This window comes from Mustela putorius, unplaced genomic scaffold, assembly GCF_011764305.1.
Source record: "Mustela putorius furo isolate JIRA1106 unplaced genomic scaffold, ASM1176430v1.1 tig00000487_pilon_pilon_pilon, whole genome shotgun sequence".
NCBI lineage: Eukaryota > Metazoa > Chordata > Mammalia > Carnivora > Mustelidae > Mustela > Mustela putorius.
In genome coordinates, this window is record NW_025421399.1 from 7,149,260 (window position 1) to 7,176,497 (window position 27,238).

At 45.3% G+C, this 27,238-nt stretch overlaps 1 protein-coding gene and 1 non-coding gene across 7 annotated transcripts; both read left to right on the forward strand.

Annotated features, from left to right (window-relative positions):
* The first annotated feature begins 703 nt into the window (after positions 1 to 703).
* TRNAR-CCG lies at positions 704 to 776 on the forward strand. Its single transcript has one exon. It is a non-coding gene; the product is annotated as a tRNA-Arg (tRNA).
* Positions 777 to 20,694: 19,918 nt separating this feature from the next.
* On the forward strand, positions 20,695 to 26,036 carry CUNH17orf58 (chromosome unknown C17orf58 homolog). Of its 6 annotated transcripts, none has more exons than XM_045080920.1 (5): positions 20,695 to 20,881; positions 20,993 to 21,092; positions 23,454 to 23,996; positions 24,247 to 24,511; positions 25,052 to 25,233. In XM_045080920.1, the coding sequence occupies exons 1-5, from the start codon at positions 20,870 to 20,872 to the stop codon at positions 25,086 to 25,088; spliced, it is 957 nt and encodes a 318-aa protein (XP_044936855.1). In that variant the 5' UTR covers positions 20,695 to 20,869; the 3' UTR covers positions 25,089 to 25,233. The 6 variants fall into 6 exon arrangements, with proteins under 6 accessions (XP_044936855.1, XP_044936852.1, XP_044936853.1 ...); XM_045080917.1 differs by having other exon boundaries at positions 20,721 to 20,881; positions 24,247 to 24,438; positions 25,052 to 26,036; XM_045080918.1 differs by having other exon boundaries at positions 20,721 to 20,872; positions 24,247 to 24,438; positions 25,052 to 26,036.
* The last annotated feature ends 1,202 nt before the right edge of the window (positions 26,037 to 27,238 follow it).

A 27,238-nucleotide genomic window follows, 5' to 3' on the forward strand; every position in this document is an offset into this window, starting at 1 on the left:
CAAAATCCCTATTGTTTTGTATTGACGGACCCTTTAAACCGGAGATAAAGAGGAGATAGGGGAGAAAAGTGGACGTTAAACGAGTGAAGGAGAAGGGCAGATTTGGGGGAGAAAAAACAAAAACAAACAAACAAAAAACTTGTTCCCCTGGGGTCCCCCAACAGTCCCCAGCATATAATAGTTGGTGACAACGCTGCACGCTGAGTTAACTGCGGGAAAGGGAAGGAGGGGCAGTAAGAGACGGGAAGGTAGTGAGGTGTGTAGGTGCGGGAGGAGCTCAGGCTCTGCGAGAAGGGGCAGCAGGCGGTCCCAGGGAACTTTGCAAAACGCAGACGCCCGGGCTCAGGTAAACAGAATAAGAACAGAGGTGAGACAGAAATTGGAATTTCGTCCAAGTTCCCCCAAGTGCTCCTAAAGCACAGCCAGGCCAGAGAACCTTCCGAGAAGAACCCCGCAGGCAGAAAGCTGCACAAAAGTTTCCCCGCGCCGGCCACGCAGCCGGCCACGCGCAGGCGCACGGGGACGCGGGCGACGGGCGACGGGACGGGCGGAGGAAGCAGAGGGGCGCAGGCGCGCGCTGCAGCCGCTGGGGGCGGCTCCCAAATCGCTCGGCGCCTGACTCGAGGCCGCGGAGCGCGGGGCGGGGCGGGGCGCGATGATGGCATCGCGTAAGGAGACGGTGTGAGAACCCGGATCCTGTGGTGACCCAGTGGCCTAATGGATAAGGCATCAGCCTCCGGAGCTGGGGATTGTGGGTTCGAGTCCCATCTGGGTCGCACGGAGATTAGTTTTGGCGGAGGGAGAGGCGATCATGGGCACTGACGGCAGAGAAGTAGATTTTGAATCGTGGTTCTTTCGCGTCTCTAACAGCGATTTCGAGAACAACTGTATTTACAAATTAGGAAATGCATGTACGCGATTTAAAAATACTGCGATTGAGTCCCCCTTACGGGGCTGCATTTTCAGTGCCTGAGTTTTGTGATCATGGGTCTTTTAAGTATGAGTTTGCCTGAGTATGTATGACTTTTGTGATTATGTCAAATTTATTCCTAAATCATTTAAGGTTTGATGTTTTTTGTAACTGGGATTGTTCTTAATCTCTTAATCTCATTTTTGCGCTGCTCAATTTTGGTGAATAAGACTACAACTTGTCTTGAGTACTGATCCTGCATCGTGGAACTATGCTGGACATACTGAGGTCTAATGGCAATTTTGCGGATTAATTTTGTTCTACAGAAGAATTCTATAGAAGAATTTTTTTCTATAGTATCTTCTGAAAAAAAAAAAAAGACATTTTCACTTCTTCCACTCTTATTCATACTCTTATTATTCCGTTTTCTTGCTAAATACCCAAGACAGAATTTCCCAATAAATTGTTGAATAAAAAAAAAAAATACTGCGATTGAGACTTCGCAAGTGAAGGCGGAGATTTGGCTCAAAACACAAGAGCTTAACTCTTGCTTAACTTACACTTTTTTTTTTTTTTTTAAAGTAAAAAAATCCTTAGGAAGCACGAACTGCCGACAGAACAGATGGCTTGCCCCCATTTTGTTTACCTTTTCAAGCTTAGCTTCCCGGTGGGCAGCCACACCTGCAAAACTTTCTCCCCATCCTTGTCTTTAGGGCTAGCTCCGAACATCTATTTTCAGTACTAAGGAGAGTTTATAGGAAAACAACCAGGCTGTTGCAACGGACATATATAATAAACATATGCCTTGGTTTCTACCCTAAAGCCTGGTGAACAACCCTCTGTAGTTAGGATATATGGTTTGGGGGTATGTGTAGGTGCGCCTGTGTTTGACTTGGAAATTAACGTAATAAAAGAAATACAGACTTGAAGCTTTTCAGGCCAGTTCAGTTGACCGTCTTGAAAAGTTTAAACTCTTCTTGCAAAACTCCTGCAAGAGGACCATCCCTGAGTGAATTCCTGCTCTTTAAAAACAACTAAATACAAAACACAATATGCTATCCTGGATTTGAACCTGAAAGAGAAAAAGGACGTCAGGAGGAAAAACAGTGTGCAGCTTAGTTACTTAATTACTTAGTTATATGCCCACGTTAATTCCTTCCTTCTGTGAAATATACATGGCGGTGTAAGATGTTAACATCAGAGGACACTGGCTGAAGGATACACGGGAGCCTTCCATTCTGTCTTTGCAACTTCTCTGTAAATCTGACATTATTCCTAAATTAAAATTTTATTTTTTAAAATTAAAATAAAAAGTATTTATTTATTTGAGAGAGAGCGAGCACCTGTGAGCACAAATGAGAGGGGCAGAGGGAGGGGAGAGAGAATCTCAAGCAGACTCCATGCTGAGCGTAGAGCCCAGTGAGGGCTCGATTTCATGACTCTGAGATCAGGACCTGAGCTGAAACCGAGAGTCGGACCCTTAACCCAATGTGCCACCCAGATGCCCCCCAAATTAAAATTTTATTAAAAACTTAACAATCAGTGGAGAAAGGTAACTGATACCCTTACACCCTTTCTAAGATTAAGAATGTAGTGCTGCATTTTAACTTTTTATTATTTTTTTAAGTTTGACTTGTTCATCTGAGAGAGAGATGACACACATAGAGAGGGCGAGCAGGGGAAGGGACAGAGGGAGAGGGAGACAGGAGGTGAACTCCCCGACAGGGCCCAATCCCGAGATCTGAAATCATGACCTGAGTCAAAGTCAGATCCTTAACCGATGGAGCCACCCAGGAGCCCCCCAATACTGAATTTTTAAACCAGAACACATTGAGAAATAAAGAAGATCAGGGAATAACTCAGCATCTGGGGACATTGAACAGCGACAATACCCCCCTGGTTCCCAGAGGCAAGATCACTCTCCTAACAGAGCACCCATGCCCGAGGACTGGGCAGGACAAATGTCTCACTGGTTCTCTGCCCTTTGGACTTTTGACTGGCCTGCTGAGGCCTCCGGTGTGCTTCCCTGATTCTCTCACTCCATTCCTCTCCTCCAATCTCCTCCGCCTCGCTCCTTCTCTAAGGTAGATGTTTTGGGGCTCACTCACCAGGGCTCATTCAGCTCAGGTCATGATCCCGGGGTCCTGGGATCGAGCCCCGTGTCAGGCTCCCTGCTCAGCGGGAGGCCTGCTTCTCCCTCTCCCACTCCCTCTGCTTGTCTTCCCTCTCTCGCTGTGTGTGTCTCTCTCTCAAATAAATAAATAGACTCCTTAAAAAATAAATAAACTTTCACTTCACTTCAACCCTTTAAAAAACAACAAAAGCAAATTCCACATTTTCCTCTTCTCTCGCTTCTGTCAGCTCCCCCATTCCTGTGTCAGATGCAGAGCTGTCCCTCCTCCAGACACAACCCAATCCCTTTCTCTGACTTGGCTCTGAACCCACCCCCCCGTCTCTCCTCAGGAAGCTGGTCTGGCACTTACAGACATTCAAAAGATCTAAGGCCATGTATTGCCTTCTCCCCTGTGCCTTTAGCTTGCTGTATTACCTCCACTGAGCCCAGAAACACTCTACAGTTTCTCCATTCCTTAAAGCTCACCCTTGGGGGCGCCTGGGTGGCTCAGCGGGTTAAAGCCTCTGCCTTCAGCTCAGGTTATGATCCCAGGGTCCTGGGATCAAGCCCCACATTGGGATCTCTGCTAGGCGGGGACCCTGCTTCCTCCTCTCTCTGCCTACTTGTGATTTCTGTCTGTCAAATGAATAAATAAAATCTTAAAAAAAAAAAAAAAAAAGCTCACCCTTGGTCCTCGGCATCTCATGTGAGTCCTGGGCGTCCCCTCTCCCTATAGCCGGGGCCTTCCAGAATGGTCTCCACGTGTCCAAGGGTCTCTGTTTACCCCACCTGCCATACTTTTCTCACTCTCCTGCTGATGGGCAAACTTCTTCTCAGGGGTGACCTCTTAATTGGCACTTTTTTAAAGATTTATTTTTATTTATTTAGTTGAGAGAGAGAGTGAGCACATGCACACAGGTGGGGGGAGAGCAGGCAGAGTGAGAGAGAGAATCTCAAGCAGGCTCCCCAGCTGAGCAGGGAGCCCAACACAGGGCTCGATCTCACGACCCCAAGATCATGACCTGAGCCGCAATCAAGAGTTGGATGCTCAACCCCCAGGCGCCCCATTTACTGGCAAATTTAAGAAGCACCTTTCCAGTCCTTACCTTGCTTAACTTTACCCCAAAGACTGAAGTTCCTGACCAATCTTTCCTTTTTTTTCTTTTTTTTTTTAATATGAGTAAGTTTTTTTTCTTGTTACATAAACTATTTGCTCAACATGGGGCTTGAACGCACAACCTTGGCATGCTCTACGACTGAGCCAGCCACGTGCCCCTATCCAATCAGTCCTTCCTTGTTGAAACACACTCTTTGCCCAGGCTTCCAGAAAATCCCACTCTGTTCTCCAAACAACCTCTTTTCAATCTCCTTTGCGAGTTCCCTCTAAGTGCCAACAATGGAAACAAACCAGCTCAACCGAGGCAAAACAAACGATAATTCATTGGAAAGACACGGGGAAGGGTGCCACTCACTAATTAGTAGGGCAAAGCTGGACAGCCAGGCTCAGGGATTGGCAAGAGTCAAGGATGCATCAATGGCCCCCCCAAAAGCGAGGAACTGAGGACACAGCGAATCTGAGAACCAGAAACCTCTGGTCAGGAGGCCACCACTGCTGTCATCACGGGCACTTGTCACACAGCTAGAGCCTCTGACAGTTCTCTTCGTCCACTTGCCCCAGGATCAAGGTTCCGGCCAAATGTTTACAACTGCCCAGCTTCGATCAAGGACCTTTCTCCTGCTGACCATGGGGCCACAGAGGAATTAACACTCCCACCAATTTTTCCCTTAATGCAAAAGGTAATTCCTTAAAAGGAAAAGAGACATGGGTGCTACATAGCCATTGAAACACCAACACCTCTCCTCACCAAGAATTTGGTGAGTTCCTAGTGATCCTTATTAATTGGTCTACCAATACTGTTGATTTTAGGTAATGAGACCAGGATGTTTTTTTTTTCCCCCTCATTGAACTTTGTTAAATGGATCTCAAAATCCTGTGACAGATTTTTTAGGTCAAGTTGTTTCCAATAAAAATTACTGATTTTCATGGTACCTGGGTGATTCAGTGGGTTAAGGGGCTGGCTCTTGATTTCAGCTCAGGTCATGATCTCAGAGTCACGAGATTGAGCCCTGCAACAGTAAAAAAAAAAAAAAAAAAAATGCTCATTTTATTTTATTTTAAAGATTTTATTTATTATTTTGAGAGGGTGCGGGAGGAGCACAGGGAGAGGGAAAAGCTTCAGTTATACTTATTGTAGCACTGACTGGAGCAAAGGGAACCCATAGCCCTAGTTTTGTAGATGTCCCGAGGGGGGCAGACACAAGAGCTTGTCAGTTGCATGAGCTGGTGACAGGATGCAGTCCAGAGCATCAGGCATCATGGTTCCACTGCCCTTGTCTTTTTACAGGTGATTTTCCATCCCTCGAACCAAAGCGTGTTAGCACTTGACTCCAGCATGCTGTCACCATTCAACCAGAAACTGGCACAAATGCCACTGTGTTAGGGTTGTAACCAATTTCGTTAATGTAGATGTAGCTTTCCTTAACGTCTTCATATCTCTTCTGGCTGTTGGGAGGCTCCAATAGAATCCACTTTGTTGGGGCACCTGGGTGGCTCAGTGGGTTAAAGCCTCTGCCTTCAGCTCAGGTCCTGATCTCAGGGTCCTGATCTCAGGGTCTTGGGATCGAGCCCCGAATCGGGCTCTCTGCTCAGCAGGGATCCTGCTTCCCTTCCGCTCTTTGCCTGCCTCTCTGCCCACTTGTGATCTCTGTCTGTCAAATAAATAAATAAAATATTAAAAAAAAAAAGAATCCACTTTGTTAACATCAACAATCAGTGGGTTTGCACACCATGTGGAATCCAGAAGCACTTGTGCGCAGGTCTGCCCATTCTTGGAAGTACCTGGTGCAAATTCACTAACCCCAGCAGCAGCAATCAGGGGGGCAGAGTCAGCCCATGAGATATGTCTGTGATCGTGTTTTTGATTAAGTCTGTGTGTCCTGGGGCAATAGTGATGCTAACATGACACTTGCTGTTCTTGAATATTCCACAGATAGATCAATGACGATACCACACTCAGCTTCCCGTTTATCCACGACCCAGGCAGGGTTGAAGGACTCCTTTCCCATCTCAGCAGCCACCTTCTCAAATTTTTCATTGGTTCTTTTGTGGATCCCACCATGTTTGTAGATGGCCGGGATCCGTACACCTGCCCAGGTCTACACATCCAGCGAAGGGGATATTGATGTCTTTTCCTTTCCCATTGTGGCCTGGACTTAGTGGTGGATTTCAGGACATCTGTTTCCTGGCAGCAAACCTGTTGCAAATAAATAAATAAACCTAGATTGTGAATTTTTAAGAATCACAGACTCTCATTACATTTCAGTATACAAAGTGTGTCCTTGACATTATACAAAAATAATCTGGCCCCAAATGTTAATATTGCCCAAATCTAAGAACCCCCTTAGAGGCTTGACAAACAGAGATGGTCTGAATATATTATTGATGGGCCTCAAGAAAAACATTTCAAGGCTCCATCCATTGTCCCTGTTTCTACCATTTTTCCTTTGTCCCCAAGCAGTCTCAGGGACAAACTGAAGAGTATGTCAAAGGGTGCTTTCAAGTAGACACCTGGATGCAGGGGGTGCCTGGGTGGCTCAGTTCATTAAGTGTTTTGACTCTTGATCTCAACTCAGGTTTTGATCTCATGGTCATGAGTTCGAATTCCGTATCCCACACTAGCTGCTGGGCCCACTTAAAAACAAAACAAAATAAAAAAACAAGAAGATCAACAATGAAAAAACCCAAATAGACATCTAAGGATCCTCAAGGTCAAATCAAGTGTCTAAGTCAAGTGCCTGACCCTGAAGCCCTAGCCCCGCCAGGGGAGGCAGGCTGGCATATGACGAGACAATGACATATCCCCCAAATGCTAGAGTTCATTGTATAGTGTATAAACTGGGGTGTTTGTCCCTACTAGCATTTTATCACTAGGGACCCAGTTATTTGGAGAAAACCGTTTTCCCCACAGGAAAGATACATTATCCCTACCATCAAAAATATCATCCTTAATAAATAGAAGAATATGGCAAAATTCAGATATTTGAAGTTTTTGCATAAAATTCTCACTTTTCTTTTAACTGAGCTAGATAAATATCAGGCATTTACCAAGGTCATAGATTTTTTTTTTTTTTTTAGCACCACGCTCTAACCAACTGAGCTAACCGGCCAACCACTTTTTTTTTAAAAAGTAATTTCTATACCCAGTGTGGGGCTTGAACCCACAACCCCGAGATCAGCAGTTAAATGCTGCACCAACTGAGCCAGCAGGCATGCTGATTTATTTTTAATTGTAGGCTGTTTTACTTTGGGGTTAAAAGAGAAATTATTACCGATATATAACATAGATACAGGAAAGTCAGGATAGAAGCATGCAGTTCAATTATGTTCACAAACTGAACACACTTGTATAACCAGCACCCACATCAAGAAACAGGATCACGGGGTGCCTTGGTGGCTTAGTGGCTTAGTGGGTTAAAGCCTCTGCCTTCGGCTCAGGTCATGATCTCAGGGTCCTGGCATCGAGCCCCGCAATGGGCTCTCTGCTCAGAAACCTGCTTCCTCCTCTCTCCCTCTGCCTGCCTCTCTGCCTACTTGTGATCTTGCTCTGACAAATAAATAAATAAAAAGCTTGAAAAAAAATAAATAAAATCTCATGCACTGCAGAAGCCCTCCCTTGACCCTTTCCAATCACTACCTCCTCTGGGGTAACCAGTACTTGTATTTCTAACAGTGTTGGTAGGTTTTGCCCCTCTTTATACTGGATTGCTTTGGAATTTTAATTTTTTAAAAGATTTTATCTATTCATTCATTTGTCAGAGAGAGTATACACAAGCAGGCAGAGCAGCAAGCAGAGGGAGAGGGAAAAGCAGGCTCCCGGCCAAGCAAGGAGCCCGATGGGAGACTCGATCCCAGAACCCCTGGATCATGACCCTAGTTGAAGGCAGAGGCTCAACCAACTGAGCCACCCAGGCGTCCCTAGAATTTTAATTTTTAAAGGTTTAACTAAATACAGACATTTATTAGTATTGCATCAGTCCAGATTTTCAAAATTCATTTAAGAATGTCAGAATACGTGCCAGAATGAACATTAAAATGCAATCTGATAATATCAACATTCAGAATTGTCATACTTTGAAACTTACCAGATTCCAGTATTAAAACTACAGTAAAGTTGACATTTCTCTCTACTCTTCTTGGAAATCCCACAAAAGCAACAAGAGTAATGAGAAGCAGAACCACAAGCAACATCATCAATGACACTAGGAGGAGACATCTGAAACTCTTCAAATAAAAGGAGCAAGGGCTACCGAAAGCAGGGCGGAACTAACCGGCACATTAGATGCTTTGTGGCCGCAGATGCTAGGAAAGGCCAGCAGGGGGCGCGTCTCCAAGGGGAGGGTCACAACTCCAGGGCAAAACAATAATCCCTTGTTTGCAATGACAACACCGGGGTGTGTGGACAGCGTCTTGTCCTCACAGGGACCCGTGTTCTGGGTATGGATTTGTCTTCCTCGCCTGGAGGGCTTCTACCAACACTACCGTTTCCAGATTTAGACACTGCCCGGATTTCCAGGTCCAGGAACCAAGGAGAGATGGTAATGGTCCTTCCCACTATGACCCCTCAAAACTCACCGGAAGAACTTTTTGCTTTCCTTGCCAGTCACCTGGAACTCAGTGGGTCCAGAGGTCCCCGTACCCAAGGGAGAAATGTTTAGACAGGGAAACCCCAACCTGGATCCCTTCATTTGGAGGCTGAGAGTGCCTCTTGGCTATTTAGGATTCCTCATGCTGCTGAAGACAAAGCAGCCACTGTTGTGGGCTGAGTGTTTATGTCACTCCAAAATCTATATATTGAAGCTCTAACCCACAATGTTATGGTATTATGAGGGGGCCTTTGAGAAGTAAGTAGATTTAGATGATGTCATAAAGATGGATTCTCTCTCTCTCTCTCTCTCAGATACAGCACGAGGTTTCTGTAAGCCAGGAAGAGAGCTCTTATCAGAACCCCAAAATGCTGGCACCCTGATCTCAGACTTTCAGCCCCAGAACTGCAGAACTCTGAGAAATAAATGTCTATTGCTTAAGCCACCCCGTCTACGGTAGTCTGTTGGAGCAGCCCCAGTGGTGACTGTCCCTGAATTAGCCTGTGAAATCCATACGATTACCAAGTGGAAAATGGCCCCACCAGACAATGTCTGGAGCCCAAGAACTTACCAGGGGCACTTCTCAGTGTGCCCTTGTCCCAGCTGGTTAATGGGAAAGTACAGCAACCTGCTAAAGACAGAGCTGCCGAGAACTCAGGTCCTACAGGAAGAAAGTTTGGGGTCTCCCTACCAGGCATAGGGCTCTGTCCAGCTGTGGGTAAGGGGGAACATGGATAAGGAATGGAGAGGCAGCTATTATGGCCACTTGTAGAGGAGGCCTCTAGCACCATGTGTTAATTTGCTCTTTTTCCTTTTTTTTAAAAATTTGACCTTATATAAAGAGCACTAGAAGTGGCTAAAGGTTTTGATATCATTTGAGTACTAGCTGACTAACCTCGGGCAAGCTGTTAGCCTTTCTGTGTCTTAGTTACTGATCTGTAAAACTGGGGTAATAAGATCATCAACTCCTAGGTTGATGTAAAGATGTAATACTTGGAATACTGCTCAGTAGATACCAGCTATTATTATAACTATCATTATTATTAACAACAGATGTTCTTTTTTATATCCTTGTAACATTAGACAGGAAAGTAGTCCCCAAATCAAGAAAGGAAACTTTCCCCAATTTTATAATCATTCATTTAAAAGACTATTTATTGAAGTTCAAGTACTTGTTTATACTGGATGTTCCAAAATTTGGAATTAGAATTTTTTTAAAAACCTTCAAAATCAATTCATGAGACTTTTTTTTAACAATAGTAGTTGCCATAGTAATAGAAAACATCCAAGAGAATGATAGAAATCCCAAGTCCAGCATAAAAACTATCTCTAGGAAGGGAACAAAATTGGATTTGGGAGGACATAAGGGGCTTTAGCTGTGTAGTAGTTTCTATACCTGCAAGACAAATTACCCCCAAATTTGGCAGCTTAAAATACTAAACGTTATTAAGGACACATTCTGTGGCCCAGGAAGCTGGGAGTGCTTTAGCTGGGTGATTCTGCTCCGGTCTCTCAAAGGTTTCTTTCAGGCAGTCGGTGGGTTGGGGCTGTGGTCTCATCTGAAGACTCAAGTGGGAAGGGTCTGCTTCCAAGCCCACTTTTTGGCTGATGACTGAAGCCCTCAGTTCCTTGTCACATGAGCTCTTATAGACTGTCTGAGCGTCTTCCCAGCTTAGCAGCTGACTTGCCCCATAGTAAATGAGAAGAGAAATAGAGAATTAGAGAAATAGAGAATGCACACCTGAGATAAGAGTTCAGACGTTGTAACCTTTGATGACTCAGACCAGTCCTGCTACAATGTGAGAGGGGACCACACCGAGTATAAATACCAGGAAGTGGGGGTCATTGGGGGCCAGCCATCTTGGAGACTGACTACTGACAACTACATGTATAATTTTTTTAAAAAGATTTTATTTATTTATTTGTCAGCGAGAGAAGAGCGAGAGTGAGCACAGGCAGACAGAGTGACAAGCAGAGGCAGAGGAGAAGCAGGCTCCCTGCCAAGCAAGGAGCCCGATGTGGGACTCGATCCCAGGATGCTGGGATCATGACCTGAGCCAAAGACAGCTGCCTAACCAACTGAGCCACCCAGGCATCCCTACAGGTATAATTTTTAAAATTAAATGTTTACTCTGAAATTATGGCATCTTAATTATATTGACTAACCAGTAATTTCTTTTTTTTTTAAGTATTTTATGTATTTATTTGACAGAGAGAGAGAGCACAAGCAGGGAGAGTAGCAGGCAGAGGGAGAGGGAGAAGCAGACTTTCCCCTGAACAGGGAGCCCAATGCAGGGCTTGATCCAGAGACCCTGGGATCATGACTTGATCCAAAGGCAGACATTTAGCTGACTGGGCCACCCAGGTGCCCTAGTAGTTTCTTTTTTAATTAGATCCTGTTTTGACAGTAAAATTTTTGGAATAATGGAAAAGGACAGTAATTTTTTAATACCAAGAAAACATGAAGCAAATATAGAAAAAATGTTAAGGTTTTACAAAATTGGGTCAGGCTTATCCAAGTATTAACTCTATTATTCTCAATAAATCTGTAAATGCTTGTAATATTCATAATAAAAAATATCTTCCCTTAAAAATGTTCAGAGGAAGAGCACACCTCAATTAATGATGACAAAGAATCCTGAAGTGAATTTCAAGAAACCGTTAGCCATTCTCAGATAAATATGAGAAGACATGGTCCTTGCAATCAGGAAGTTGTAAGAAGGGAGTAGGTTGATGTGGAAGAACAGCAGGATGAACCCCAAAAGAAGCCAACTACGAATTCCTTAGCCTTAAAATCCTGTTGGAAGGAGCCAAAGGCAGAGTAGACAGTACTGAGCATGAAATCAGTGACATGAAGTACAGAGTCAAGAAAGTCTCCTAGAATGAAAAGGAGAAAGGAGTGCTTGGCTGGTTCAGTCAGAGGAGTGTGCAACTCTTGATCTTGGACTTACGGGTTTGAGCACCATGTTGAGTGTAGAGATTACTTTAGAAAAATAAAACTAGGGGCACCTGGGTGGCTCAGTGCATTAAGCCTCTGCCTTCGGCTCCAGTCATGATCCCAGGGTCTTGGGATCAAGCTCCACATCGTGCTCTCTGCTCCACTGGGAGCCTGCTTCCTTTCCTCTCTCTCTGCCTGCCTCTCTGCCTACTTGTGATCTCTGTCTGTCAAATAAATAAAGAAAATCTTAAAAAAAAAAATTATGTGGGGCACTTGGGTGGCTCAGTTGGTTAAGCATCTGCCTTCAGTTCAAGTCATGATCCCAGTGTCCTGCGGTCAAGCCCCACGCTGGGCTCCCTGCTCATCCGAAGGCTGCTTCTCCCTCTCCCTCTGCCGCTCCCCCTGCTTGTGGTCACTTGCTTCCTTTCTTTCTCTCTATCAAATAAATAAAATCTTTTAAAAATAAATAAATCAGTAAGTAAGTAAATTGTGGGGTGCCTGGGTGTCTGGTTCAGTTAGTTAAACATCTACCTTCAGCTCAGGTCATGATCCCAGGGTCTTGGGGTCGAGACCCTTGTAGGGCTCCCTGCTCAATAGGGAGTCAGCTTCTCCCTCCCCCTGCTCTTTTGTGCATGCTCTCTTCCTCTCAAATAAATAAATAAAAATTTTTTTAATGAAACATTTGAGGTATTCTCTATACATGAGGAAATATTAGTAAAACAAAGGTGATGACTGATTGATATTATTCAACAAGGTTTGGAAAGTTCTCGTCAATGCAATAAAAAAGTTAAAGGTTTGGGAAGAGGACGCAAAATATTTTTTAGATTACACAGTTTCCTTTGGGAAAAACCCGTTGAAAAATAGTTTGAGGTGTGCCTGGCTGGCTCAGGGAAGAGCGTGTGGCTCTTGTTCTCAGGGTCATGAGTTCAAGCCCCATGTGGGGTATAGAGATAACTTAAAATAGATGAATAAATAAAAACTTAAAAAAAAGATAGTTTGGAATATTTTGAGAAATATACAGATTGGGATATACAAAATGAATGGATATACAAATTAGTAGCTTTTCTATACACCTACCAAAAGCAGTTAGAAAATATAAAAGACAAAAAGATCTTTTCTACATTACATCAAAAATACAAAATACCAGGCACACCTGGGTGGCTCAGTGGGTTTAGCCTCTGCCTTCGGGTCAGGTCATGATCCCAGGGTCTTGGGATTGAGCCCTGCATCAGGCTCTCTGCTCAGCAGGGACCCTGCTTCCTCCTTTCTCTCTGCCTACTTGTGATCTCTGTCTGTCAAATAAATAAATAAGTAATCTTTTTTTTAAAAAAACCGGAAATAAATTTAACATAAAGATGTGTTTAGAGCTTAGATCAAGAAAATGATATCCTAAAAAAAAAAAAAAAGAAAGAAAATGATATCCTAATGGGGGAAAGAAGACTCAAAGAAATATAGAGATATGCCATTTTCATGGACAGAAAGAAAATATGGGACAACTCTCAATTCCTTTACAAATAAACCTATCCATTTAATGTAAATTCAAAACATCCAACAGAATTTCTAAAATTTAGCAGAGTATGCTAGGGAAAACAAAACACTGCGATAGGCAATTTTTAAAAAGAAAGGTGTGTTATAATTACTCTAATTATAACAATGTCTGAATATAAACATGGAGTAGACAGAGGGAGTAAAAGAAAATCTAGAAATAGACCTAAATTTTTTAGAAGTTAATACTGTTTATGTCAAAGGTAACATCTCAAATTTAGGAAAGGATGGATTTATTTGGCAAATGGGTTAGACAACTTTCTAGCTATTTTAGAAAAAAATAAATTAGATTCTTACCTCATACTATGTATCTAAATAAATTCCAGATGGAATCAAGTTTTAACTACAAGCACTAGAAAAATAGAGGCTGATATATATTCAAAATTATATACATAATTTTGAGTTGGAGAATGTCTAAGCATGACACAAAGACACTGGGGATGTTGTTAAACAAAAGATTGATGGATTTTACTATACAAAATTTAAAAATTTGATAGCCAATAAATCACTAACAGGTTAAAAATCAACAAAATTTTGTGAGGAAATATCTGCAATATATATAATGGACGAAGAGTTAAGATTCTAAGACAAAGACTAAGACAAAAACTAAGAACAGGCACTTAGCCAAAGAAGGAATCCAAATGGCCAATAAATCCATGAGAAAATCTACAATGTCACCAGCAATTAAGGAAATGCAAATTAAAACATTTCTTTCTTTATTTTTTTTAAAGATTTTTATTTTTAAGTTATCTTTATGCCCAGTGTAGGGCTCAAAGTCACAACCTCAAAGATCAAGAGTCAAATATGCTCCTCTGACTGAGCCAGCCAGGCACTCCAGAAACCCTTTAAAAAAGAAATAAAACTTTTCCAAACAACAAGGATATCAAATAATGATAATTTGATATCCCAATGTAGAGAAGTATTATTATTATTACATACCTACATCGATTGCTGGTCAGTGTGAACTGGTACAATGTATTTGGGGGACAAATTAGCAATATGTAGCAAAAACACTGAAATTACCATATATTTGGCCCAGCAATACAATGTCTAGGAATTCAGTCATTAAAAATGACCATGGGAGTCATTTCCAGTCATTAAAAATGACCTGGCTGGCTCAGTCAGAAGAGCATGGGATTCTTGATCTTGGGATTACGAGTTCAAACTCCACATTGGGTATAGAGACTACGTAAAAATAAAAAAATCTTTAAAAAATATTCTAAATACATATGTACATATGATGGAATCATGTACTGAATGAAACAGGAAAATGTTAACATATCATTAACAAATTTTTAAAGATTTTGTTTATTTGTTTGACAGAGAGAGATCACAAGCAGGCAGAGAGGCAGGCAGAGAGAGAGGGAGAAGCAGGCTCTCCGCTGAGCAGAGAGCCTGATGTGAGGTTGATCCCAGGACCCTGGGATCATGACCCCAGCAGAAGGCAGAGGCTTAACCCACTGAGCTACCCAAGCGCCCTATTATTAACATTTTTTTTTTTAGATTTTATTTACTTATTTGACAGACAGAAATCACAAGCATGTAGAGAGGCAGGCAGAGAGAGGGGAGGAAGCAGGCTCCCTGCCAAGCAAAGAGCCCGATGTTGGGCTCGATCCCAGGACCCCGGGATCATGACCCGAGCCAAAGGCAGAGGCTTAACCCACTGAGCCACCCAGACGCCCCTTCAAAACCATCTTAAAAGTATCTATATACCTGCTCCCACTTTTATATAAAGAAACTATGTGGGGTGCCTGGGTGGCTCAGTGGGTTAAGCCTCTGCCTTCAGCTCAGGTCATGATCCCAGGGTCCTGGGATCAACCTCACATCAGGCTTTCTCCTCAGCAGGGAGCCTGCTTCTCCCTCTCTCTGCCTGCCTCTCTGCCTGCTTGTGATCTCTCTCTCTCTCTCTCTGTCAAATGAATAAATAAAAAATCTTTAAAAAAAAAGAAACTATGTAACATATTTACACACACATATATGTGTAGAAAAAAGTCAGGAAACTGATACACCAAAATATCCATAGTAGTTATTTCTAGATAAAAAGATTGTTGTTGATTTTTCTTTTTCTTTTGTATTATCTATTCTGCAAAGAATATGTATTATTTATACACATTTTAAAAGATTTTATAAAGGGATGGAAAATATCACAAAAAAGCAGCCAACGGATTTGACTAATATAAACTAGTAACATTTCTTATGCAAGATATCAAAAATTATTAGGTCAAACAATAGAACACTCCAACACCTCAGAAAACACCACCTAGCCCCTGCCACACTCTTTCCAGTACTAAGTCCCAAAAATATCCTGACCTTTTGCATCCTGAATTAGTTTTGTCTATTTATGAACCTACAGAAATGCAATTACAGAGTATATGGTGTTTTGTGTCAGACTTTTTTTTACTTGAGATCATTTTTATGAGACTGATGTATATTTTGCTTTTGTAATTGCAACTCATTTATCTTCCTTGGTTTATGGCAACAAATGTGGTTCACAATTTTGTCCCCAGGAGACATTTGGCATTGCTGGAAGACAGTTGGACGTAGAAGGCACTACTGGTACCCAGTGGCTAAGGTGGGGGAAAGGTGGAAACTGGTCACAATCCTGCAGTGCACAACAAAGAATCATCTCAGCGTCAATGTTAGTAGTGCTGAGGCCAAGAAACCCCGCTCTGGGGGCATCTGGCTGGCTCATTGGGAAAGCATGCAACTCCTGATCTCCAGGTTGTAAGTTCAAGCCCCCTTGTGGGTGTAGAGATCACATAAAAATAAAATCTTGGGTGCCTGGGTGGCTCAGTGGGTTAGGCCTCTGCCTTTGCCTTGGGTCGTGATCTCAGGGTCCTGGGATCAAGTCCTGTGTCAGGCTCTCTGCTTGGCGGGAGCCTGCTTCCTCCTCTCTCTCTCTGCCTACTCGTGATCTCGCTCTGTCAAATAAATAAATAAAATCTTTAAAAATAATAAAATAAAATAAAATCTTAGAAAAACAAAAACAAACCCAAACCCTGCTCTGTAGTATTCCAGTATGTCACAATTTATCCATTCCTCAAATGATGGGGACACAGAAAGCTTTACACTAGTTACGATTGTGAACTGCCTGAAATGTTCATAACTTAGGGTTTGTCCCCATGACAACGTATTATGCAGTTAGGAGATTTCACATTTACAAAGAATTTTTTTGTTTTGTTTTGTTTTGTTTTTAAGATTTTATTATTTACTTATTTGACAGAAAGAGTTCACAAGCAAGCAGAGAGAGTGAGGGGGAAGCAGACTCCCCGCTGAGCAAAGAGCCCGGCATGGGGCTCGAACCTAGGACCCGGGATCATGACCTGAGCTAAAGGCAGAGGCTTAACCCACTGAGCACCCAGGTGCCCCACAAAGAGTTTTTAATAGTATTTTGAACAGTTTTCATTGAATAAGAGCTGGATCCAGAAACTGTACGCACAAAACATAAATGGGGAAGCCTTTTTGTCATGGTGTCATGCAAACAACACAGGATCTGAAGCAGTGTAGACACTGCCCACCCCCGTGTAACAACGATAGCCAAAAAGGAGCTGGGAAAGAAATATATGGAGATGTTGTAAGGTTGGGGAGGTGTAGTGGTAGTGAAGCGAGGCCTATATTCTATAGTTCTCGTGTCTACCCTTTTATTTTCCAAATGTTCCATTACAAATAATGTAGAGTGATAGGAAAATACAGCAAAGAGTTAAAAAACCAAACACAAAAACCCAGCTACTCACTTCTCCTGGACTCACCGTTGTCTGAGGGAGAGTTTGCCCATAAGGCACTGAGGCTTTCCAGCACTTTCTGCCACGGGGTGGGGTGGGGGGGCTTCCCTTGGGTGCCATCATGCTTCTGGGGCCTGGGTGGACTCAGGATCGCTCATACCTCCCCAGCCGCATGTGCTGCTGTCGGCCTACAGCGCGCGTCCTCCTTGGTTGAGACCGTGAACCGCAGTCATTTTTCAAACCAGAGTTTACGTGGCTTCTCCAGCCACCTTCATGTGGTCTCCCCTTTCTCTCTAACAGGTACAGCTTCTTAATAATTGCACTCAATGCTGTAATTGAATGTTATTTTCCACAGTAGGGGAGGATCGATGTCCTAACATCCCAGGATCAGTCCGGTCCCTGTGGGAGTAAACCTCGGGGTTGTCTTTGAAAGTCTGAAGAATCTGGGGAGACCCTGCTCACCATCAAGATGGTCCTGAAATCGTGACCACGATCTACCGCATGGGAAACAAAGCAAATATTGTACTCTTGTCGAAGGATGAGGGAGACTGAGATTTCTGGCTCCTAAAACAGTGCCCGGAATATAGTATTTTGATGCCAGCTGGCGGACTAGAGTTCAGTTCTGGCCATAACCACCCAGAGTTAGTGCAGACCCCACTGTTTAAAGGGGGCGCTCCACAGCAATACCACTCCTATTTCCTACCGCCTGGCTGCAGACTGGGGGGTTCTCTTGATTCCCTCAGGTGTGCTAATTTTCTGTAACCAAGCACAGAACAGGAAAGCATTGCACTTAATGATCACAGTTTTATGATACAGGAGACAAATCAGGACCAGCTACACGAAGAAATATATAGGATGAGATCTGAAAGGTCCCAAATGCATAGCTTCTGTGTGCTCTTTCCACGGATTAGGGAACATCACTCCCTTAGCACATCACCAGCCAGGAAGCCCACTGAGTTTTCATTGGGATTTCCTTCTGCAGGCCAGATGGATTAAATCATTGGCCATACAACTGAACCTAATCTACAGCCTCTTTTCCCTCCTTGGAGGTCAGGTGGGCTCGAAGTTCTGCCTCTCTAATTGCATGGTTGGTCCTTCTGGTGACCGGATCCCTTCCTGAAGCTACCAAGGAGACCTCCAAGAGTCACCTCGCTAGCAAAACTCAAGTGTTATCCGGAAATCTCATTAGTAACTATGACATTTCTATCACCTGGGAAATATCAAGGCTTTTAGGAGCTCCATGCCAGGAACCTGGCACAAATTCTTTATTCTACAACACATAGTAGACACTCAATAAATATTTGCTAAGTGGAAAGAGACACTAAAAATGCCAGAAATTGGCAGGGGAGAGGAAGGCAGTTAGGCTCTTAGATTCTTCCACGTGACAAGTGTATGTGCCTATTATGAAGACAGACACATTAGGTTACAAAAAACCAATACCGTCAAACATTCCAATCCTATGACAGATTCCTTTTGCTCTGGTTTACATTACCAAGCACCCTGATGATAATTTGACTTCCCATGTGACTTGTGTATAGAAAGACAAGGCTAGACGGGCAGACATAAGCATGTCCGTCTGCCTGAGTCAGTTTCTTGTTGCAAATTAATAAAGTGGCATTCTGGCTCACGTGGATCTGTCTCTTTGAGCTCTTTGTGCCTTCCACCTCTAGTGTCGTTGCTGAGCCAGACGCTGCCCAAGACCCAACCCGGACTCTGGCAAGTTCGTCCAGGCTGGTGCCACCCGGGAAATCTCTAAGAGCCCGTGGGAGCCATCCAGCCGGCTCTCTGCCTCTACATTTCAGGGTGTGGGCTTCGGGGCATTCACAACATTCCTGCAACAGAAGAGTTTCGGGAACACCCCACATTGGATCTGGGTGACTTGAATATAATCTCAAGCAAGCAGGCATGTCTGAGATGTGGTTGTAAATGAGAAAGCTTAAGCCTAATTAATTTTATTCCACTTGACTTAAAGAGCATGTGAAAGAAGGGGATCTGAGGACATCTGTACACTGGGCCTCGAGAACACAAGCCTCCAGAGGCTGGAGACACTGACTCTGGCGTACACAGGCTTTGCAGAGACTGGAGAGGTTTAGTCTTTAGAAGGAAATAGAGAACTCACTCCTCTAAAACCCGAATGAGGAAGATTAGCCCACCATGAGCTGCAATTCAATTTAGTGCTCAACAAGCAAACTTCTTGTTAATAATCAGATTGCTGAATCATCTTTGCTATAGCCTCTCCATTGCAAATTAATAAGTAATGGTCTGGTTTATACATCTTCTTCTTATGAGTTTGTTTAATATGAGTCAGTCCCACAAAACTGATGCATGGACCTAAGTGAGTTTCAAGCTCAAGAAAGCTGAGGACCAGACTACAGAGGATAGTGACTCCCTCCTATATAAAATTAGCCTGTGGCTAGTCAGCCTCCTCTCTGGATGAATATATTTGCTTCACTGTATCTCTCAAACCACAGCACACCTAATTCAGGAAACTCTTCTTCAGTATTTTTAATTAAAAGTTTATTTATTTTTAGTCATCTCTACACCCCACATGGGGCTCGAACTAACACCCAGAGATCAAGAGTTGCGTGCGCTTCCAACTGAGCCAGCCAGGCACTCCGCCCTATGGTGAATGATGGACATTCTCTTTGGATCCCCACTCTGGCTCCAGTTTTCCCAAAGAAGGATACCTTCCTTCAAAGCAGCCTGCTTTCTTGGAGATCTCGGCTGCTAGAATATCTTTTCTTAAATTGGAATTAAACATGTCACCTTATAACTTATAACTGGTTCTTTCACAAAATATCTGCTTAGCCTCAGTTCCTGTGAAGGAACTCGGTGATGGAGCCAAGCCTTCTCACTCCCCTATTGTTCTCCAAGCTTTCCAGTGTCTCTCTTGAAAACATGATCCCCCCTGAATCTGGTCAGTCCACTAGCATTATTATTTTTGAGACATAAGATATTGCTGCAGCAGAAGTTTGTTATTTCTTTTAGCAGCTGCATCTCACTCTGGGCTCATATATTTCAGATAAAATGCCTTCACCTCAGTGCATTTCCCCTTCCTTTTGGGCTTGAGGCTGCTGAAATGAGATACACGTTGGTAAGGCTGTGGTGAGCTGATTCCCCACCCCCCCCTGGGTGAATGCTATTTCTGTTCAATCTCAAGAAAAGGGTCCTTCGCTCAGGACTCATATACAGAGTCATTTCAAGAATTCACACCTAAGCAGTGAATGAGTTTATTTTTCTTAGAAAGAGAGAGAGAAAAACAAAAGACCCACCTTTCTCTAGGAGAGGAGCCATCCCAAGAGAGCTGGGGAGGTGTTTTTCTCATTTTTATCTCCCAGCACCTGGTTGGGTAGAAGGCACTCAGCATGGGCTTGATGAATCTAGCCACCGAGATACTAATTTCAATTGAGAGAGGAAAGAAAAAAGAAGGAAAGAAAGGAAGGAAGGAAGGAGAAAGAAAGAAGAAAGAAAAAAATGGGAAGAAGAGAGACTATTTTGCTCAAGGCTGTTTTTCCTTCTGGTTCTAGAATATAAAAGTGGCATATATAGTACAATAGCTTAACCATACCTAGGCTTGGTTTCTCTCAGACCCCCTGACACATTCCCGGAGGAATTTTCCTGTCATCTTGAATCCCTTCCACAAGCCCAAGTTGTCTTCAGCAGGAACCCGCCTATTTGTTGTTGACTTAATCTGGAAAAAACTTCCTATCACTCCTTCTCCCCCACCCTGTCCCTCGGCCCCTCATCACCCCTACTCTCTCCACTTGCCCCACCCTCCCCTCCCCCCGCCCCACTCCGGTCCGCAAACCCACACGGGTTTCAAGTTTAGGATTTGATGTTGTTACTGCCCACAGACGTTCGCTGGGACAACTCGGAGAGGCCATGTGCTTGTCCCCCTTAGGAAGTGGGAGAAATCCCTGCAGCTCGGTTTTGTTCCAATGGTCTGTTCAGTGAGTGATTCCCGTTTCCCCAAAGGCTGCCCCTCATTAGCATGAACGGGGGTGGGGGTGTGGAGAAGGGGTGGGGGGAGAGAAAGAGCAAAAGCCCAGGCTCCGTTTTAGAGCCTGGGAACCGTGTCTACGAAAATGACAGCTAGAGCTTTCTGGCTCCTCTGTTTGATCGTTGGATCATCTCCCGAAGCCCCAGTGGCGGAGAGAAAAGGTAAGATCGGGGAAACGCTGAGTCCTGGGAGAGAAGCAGGGGTGGGGTGGGGTGGTGGGGGGACCCGGGGAGAAGGCGCGCTGAAGGGCGGGACGAGAAAGGGGTCAGAGTGGGCAGGAGAGGGGACTCCGGGTCCGTGTTCGTGTTCGGAAGGAGCAAACTGTGTCCCCAAGATTTTGTGTGTCCTGGCAGCCTTTTCGGAAAGGAGCCAGTTCAGCTACTGAAATGATCTCGAGCGAGCCGGGCAGGCTGGGGAAAACTTTGCATGTTAAGTAGTTGCTCCATCACAGAGGAGGGAAAGTGTCAAAAGGGGTCGCGGCATGCCTTTCGGGCGCCGTGCGGGCCGGGCTCGCAGGACGCGGCGGGCGGCGGGCGCCGGGAGGAGCGCGGGGTCCGCCCTGCGCCGGGGCCGGGGTCCCGCGGGCGATCCGAAGCGCTGGGTGCGCCCGCCGCGGCTGAGGGCGAAGGGGAGCCCAAATCGGACATCTCTCCCCTCTGGCTGCAAGCGCCAGCGAATAGCCCGTGGGGGCGGGGAGGGGGGGCGTACCTGAGTCTTTAAAACACGCACACACGGAGTTTCGTGCATGAGCTGAAAATAAGTTACTGGGAATGAAATAATGAAATAAGGGATTCTCTGCGGGGAGAGGTTTTTGTTTTGCTTTTCTTTGGATGTTCTTCTGATTCCCTATCTCTGGGAAAAACAGCTTCCGCACCTCACAGGGCAATTTACTTTGGGTTATTTTTCCACATGGAAACTGAATGACTTCAGTGGCATTTAACCCAAATATCAGACAATCTTTCCCATGACAACAGATGGTGATATCAATGGGGAAGCAGTTGTGAGGTCAACAGTTGTCAGGAATTGGATATCTACCAGAACTTTATTCAGCTGTGAATGGGACAACGTTGGACATAATGAGTCAGAATCAACCTCTCTGTAAAAACACGAACTAGAACCAGCTATTACTGCTGGGGGAAAGCTGATTTTAAAGGAGATTGTCAATTGGACAAGATAAATCCCTTTAAATGAAGTGTTGCAAGAGCTGCACGTGGGCAGACCCAGCTCTTCCATGCAAGGAAAGAGAAATGTGGAAAACCAGCCGTGGAGACCACAGAAAAAGAAAAAGAAAGACAGGTTCTTGTGCCTCTTTGGAGGGCACTGGGACCCAGGCAAACGGGGAGGTGATATTGTGTAACTGGGCATGGAAAATTGCCCAGCTTCCAAGCTGGCTGAAGTTTGCTCACCAACCTGTCTGCAGAGCTGGGGAAAATCATTAATAATTAAAAAAAAATTGTTTTCATGCCATATCACTTAAGAGATTTTTTTGCCACCAGGGAAGGGGAAATGTAAGTGGTGCGCGTGTGCTTTTATACTCAACCAGGGGCCTCGGCCTCCCAGCCATGCTTTAAAAATCTTCCTTAGCCGTAGTTTACGAGTAAGCGGTGTCCAAGAAGCCGGATAAAAATCCACTCACAGAGACCAAGATGACAGTGTAAACACGGATGGGAAAACCAAATAGTTCTGTTGTCAGGGGCGCTTAAACAATTAGGAGAACCTGTAATATGAGACCTTTCCCCCTGGGGTTTGCTCTTGGTACTTTCTCAACAAACTGTACAGAGCAAAAAGGCGGATGTTTATACATATATTAAAGAAACGGCAAAAAAGAGTTTGTTACTTAACCACAGTTGACCACACGTTGTGTTTAGCCCTAGAACAAACAGGTTGCGGCAATTTTACAAAGCTATCGATTTTAAGAGGTTCCTTAACAAAATGAGAGGTTCCCACGCGGCGAGAAAATTTTTCTTAGTTGGCCTCGATTTTAGAGGGCAAGACCCTCGTCTCGGTCTTCCCCCGGGGCCTAGGGAACCTGTGCTCTCCTCGGACCTGACGCTGAGGCTTCCCTCCGCTTACCACGGGGGCGCCTTCCTCTCGTCCCCTCCCGTTCCCGGGCCTTCACTTCCAAGTCTCCCGGCCTCCGTCGCCCCCGCCGGGCCTCCCCCCGCCCCCGCCGGGACTCCCCCCCCCCCGACCCCCCCGCCATAGCTCCTCTCGCAGGTGCTCGCTAAGTTTACATTGTCCGCAGCTCCCCTCCCCTCCCAGGGCCTTTTCTTCTCCCGCCCCTCACCCCCACCCCGCCCGCCCACCGGCCTCTCAGACCCTCCGCCCGCCTTCCCACCCCTCTCACGCTCTCCCGCTTCTCCTCTCCTCCCCACTCGGCCTCCCCTGCCCTCTCCACAGGGTCTCCCCTCCCCTCCTCGAGCCTCCCCTCCCCCGCGCCGCTGCCCTCCCACTCGGCTTCTCCCCTCCGCGTCTCTCCTTCCCTGACGGCCTCCCCGGCCTCTCCTCTTTTTTCCCTACAGCGTCGCCGCCCCACAACAGGAAGCCCGACCCCGGCGGCGGCCCGAGTGCGGAGGGGACGCCGGGACCCCCGGCGCCGCCGGTCCCTGAGGAGCCGCGGCGGCCGCGCGCGGCCGAGGCCTCTCCCCGCGCTTGGCCCGACCCGCGACGCCGGAAGCCCCCGCCGCCCGCCGAGAACCGGGCCGGCTTCCGGGAGGCCGCGCGCGAGCCCGCCGGCCCGCCGAGCCCCCGCCTCGCGCAGGCCGAGAACCGCGCCTCGCCGCGCCGCGTGCCCGCGCTGGAGGACTCCCCGCGGCGCTCACGCGCCCGGGCCCTGCGCTTCCCGGCCGCGCGGTCGCTCGCGCGCGCCGCCGAGGCTGCCGCCGGCCCCGCCCACCCCAACCGGCCGCGCGCCGCCGCGCCGCCCCCGGGGCCCGAGCCGGCGCCTGCACCGCCCCCGCGCCTCAGCCCGCCGCGGAGGGACGCGGATCCCGGCGCCGAGCCCTGCGCGCGCGCCTGCAGGGTGGACCTGGACGAGCGCGAGTCCTACTGCGCGAGCGAATTCGGTGAGCCCTGCCCCGCAGCACCTCCCGGGCCCGGGCCGCAGAGCCCAGGCCGCGAGGCGAGCCTTTCCGAGCCCAGGCGCGGGCTGTGCTCGCAGACTGCCCTAGGGGAGACCCTAGAGAAACCCACTCACTCAATTCTGCGGTCCCCAGACCCATGTGGACTATTTCATGATGTGTGCAAAACTCACTGGGGAAAGAGAGGAAATGAGCGTTCTGCATTTCTCCAAACTCTTTTGTTTTTTGAAAGCAGCGGTGAATGGAATCGTGCACGACGTGGACGTGCTCGGCACAGGGATCCGGCTGGTGACTCTGCTGGTGGACCGGGATGGGCTGTACAAGATGAACCGCCTGTACATCACTCCGGACGGGTTTTTCTTCCGAGTCCACATACTAGTCCTAGACTCCTCCAGCTGCAATAAGCCATGTCCAGAGTTTAAACCTGGTATTGAAACTGATCTGAACACTTCATATACGGATTTTTGTGCCACCACTTGTAACTTGGATGCCACAGTCTGGTCTGTTCGTTACCCCAATACCGTTTGGGCGGGGGGAGTAGCATTCTAAAATGAATAGAATTTAGACGACAGGTATTTCTGCCACTCCGATCGTGCCTCTGGTTAAAGGTGGGAACAGCATGGATTGACACAGAGTGGGCACTCAGATATTTGTTGATAAGTGGAGTGACGAAACAACGTTGCTAGAGGGGCACAGAAGACGCTTTTAGAAAGTTTAGAATGTCTTTTTTTGGAGGGGGTGGAATACCCACTCCCACATCTTTCTAGAAGTGTGCTCTGGAAAATCCTCCTGATTACATTGTGGTTAGGACCTTTGTACTGGGATGTTGGTGGGTAATAAATAGGCAGATAAACTGATTATCTTCTAAAGGTCCCTAGACTGTGTCCACCTGTTGTTGGAGGGTGAAACATCTGAGATTTAACAGGTGCAGCAAGATAACAGATCGAAGCTTAGGCATTCCTTGACGGCCTTGCATGTTCTTACTGTTTCTTGGCATTTAAAAGACACCACGAATTTACATTTTGGGTACTTTTTTTCAGGAAGCAGGTATATTGTGATGGGCCACATTTACCATAAGAGACGCCAGCTCCCTACAGCTCTGCTCCAGGTCCTGAGAGGGCGGCTCCGTCCAGGAGATGGATTGCTCAGGAGTGGCAACAGCTACGTGAAGAGATTTAACCGAAAAAGGAATGGGCAAGTTCAAAGTGCCGTTCACACCCAGTGCGTTTGAAATGTACTATCCTCGTTTGAAATGTACTATCCTCGCACTGCTGGATTATAAGAGACGTGTCGCATTCAGCAACAAGACAGGAGCGGTCTGTCTTCACGGAATGGGGAATTCCTGTGGAGGAAGGCACACAGCTCCTTCTGGAACGGATTGTGTAGTTCCAACTCTAATCTCGAAGTCGCCCCTTTCTTACTTGCAAAATCGCTCTTCAGTGGTATGCTTCTGAGGTCCCTGGCAAAGTTACTGGAGTCTAGTGGCATTTATTCACACAGCTCAGATAACTGACCTGTCCAGTTAGCAGATCACTGCTTCATGTGGTTTATTTTTAATTATTTTAATTTAAATACATTCTTCAGTAGAAAGAGTTCACAAAAAAGCATTTCCTTGATTTTAAATATACAACTTTGAATAGGTTATATCACATTATCAAACCAAGTTTCATACTAAAACCATCACATTTTAAATTCTGTACATAACAGCGCACTAGTCAAAAGACATGTATGAAATGTCATTTAGATCAAAACACTAGGGTCAGAACTCAAGACAAGTATTCAAGTTTTATACTTAAAGAGTACTAACGGGCTTAATTCAAGCAAAATATTATTCAAACAAGTGTTCCTGATGTACCAAAATTTAAGAAATATTCTCTTCCCTCCCTGCTCCTAGAAACAATTTGTGCCAAACTGGCAACTGTCCCAATGCTAAACATATTTTGGGTGTATCTGATGTCATTTTTCTATTAAGACCGAGTATCGTGTTTGTGTTTGTAAAGTAGTAAATCTTGCCTTGAAATCAGATCTTGGATGCACCTGGTTTTTTTAGCCTCATGGAGCTCTACAGGTTTAGGAAAAAGCCTTTCTCAAACTTACTCCAAAAACCCTGGAATGGATATTCAATGACAGCTTGCAAGTATGTGAATTTTAAACATTTTTCCAGTTGGTTTGGAAAAGGTTTAATCACTAGCTGAATTTAAGATTGATTTTATACTTGAGTCCACAAGACATTTTAACAGTTTTTTTTTTTTAAAGATTATTTATTTATTTATTTGACAGAGAGAAATCACAAGTAGACTGAGAGGCAGGCAGAGAGAGAGAGAGAGGGAAGCAGGCTCCCCGCTGAGCAGAGAGCCCGATGCGGGACGCGATCCCAGGACCCTGAGATCATGACCTGAGCTGAAGGCAGTGGCTTAACCCACTGAGCCATCCAGGCACCCCAACAGTTTTTGTTTTTTTTTCAGAAGACCAAACTGTACATCAATTAATTTGAAACACGTGAATAGAGACACGGATAACCCACGGCTGAAGATGACAGCCTAAGGAAAGATAAACAGGAACTGCACCAAAGAGAAAAAACAAACCCACAGCCTATCCTGGTCTCCGAGGAGAGGTGCTCAGGGAGCTCATGATGTGTCTTTAGACAGTCTTTAATGGCCACATAGAACAGAAGCACAATATATCCTAAAAGATGTTTAGGACAGTAGAGCATCCACAAGGAAACAAGAGTGTAAGACATGACGTCTGCCTGTGATGGGAGATACTTTATTTGTTCCAAACAGAGGGCAAAGAGATAAAATAACACGTGAGAGCTCCTGACTCTTCTGTGGTAAAGTATCATTGAGGAAGTTTTGGAGAATTTTCCAAAAATGAGTTTTGCCCAAACTTACTAAAAATCATTCTAGGATTGCTTCTTGGGAATGAATCAACTGCATTAATTATAACGTGACCTACTGGCAATAGAGTAAGCCGAGATTGAAGAGCTTCTGGCCTGTGTGTGTGTGTTTAGGATAAACATTAACTGAGACATAAATAGCACCAGTCATAAAAACCAAAGACGAATTTTTAAATGTGAAAAGGCTAAGCGGTGGTCTTGAATAACACAGTGATAAAAATTGCAAAATGGCCAAATAGATAAATTACTGGTTGGATGGTCGTGAGTTAGAATGTGAAGAGTTAAATCACTTTTACATAAGCCTGAGGGTTAGGGTTTGATTAGACCACTT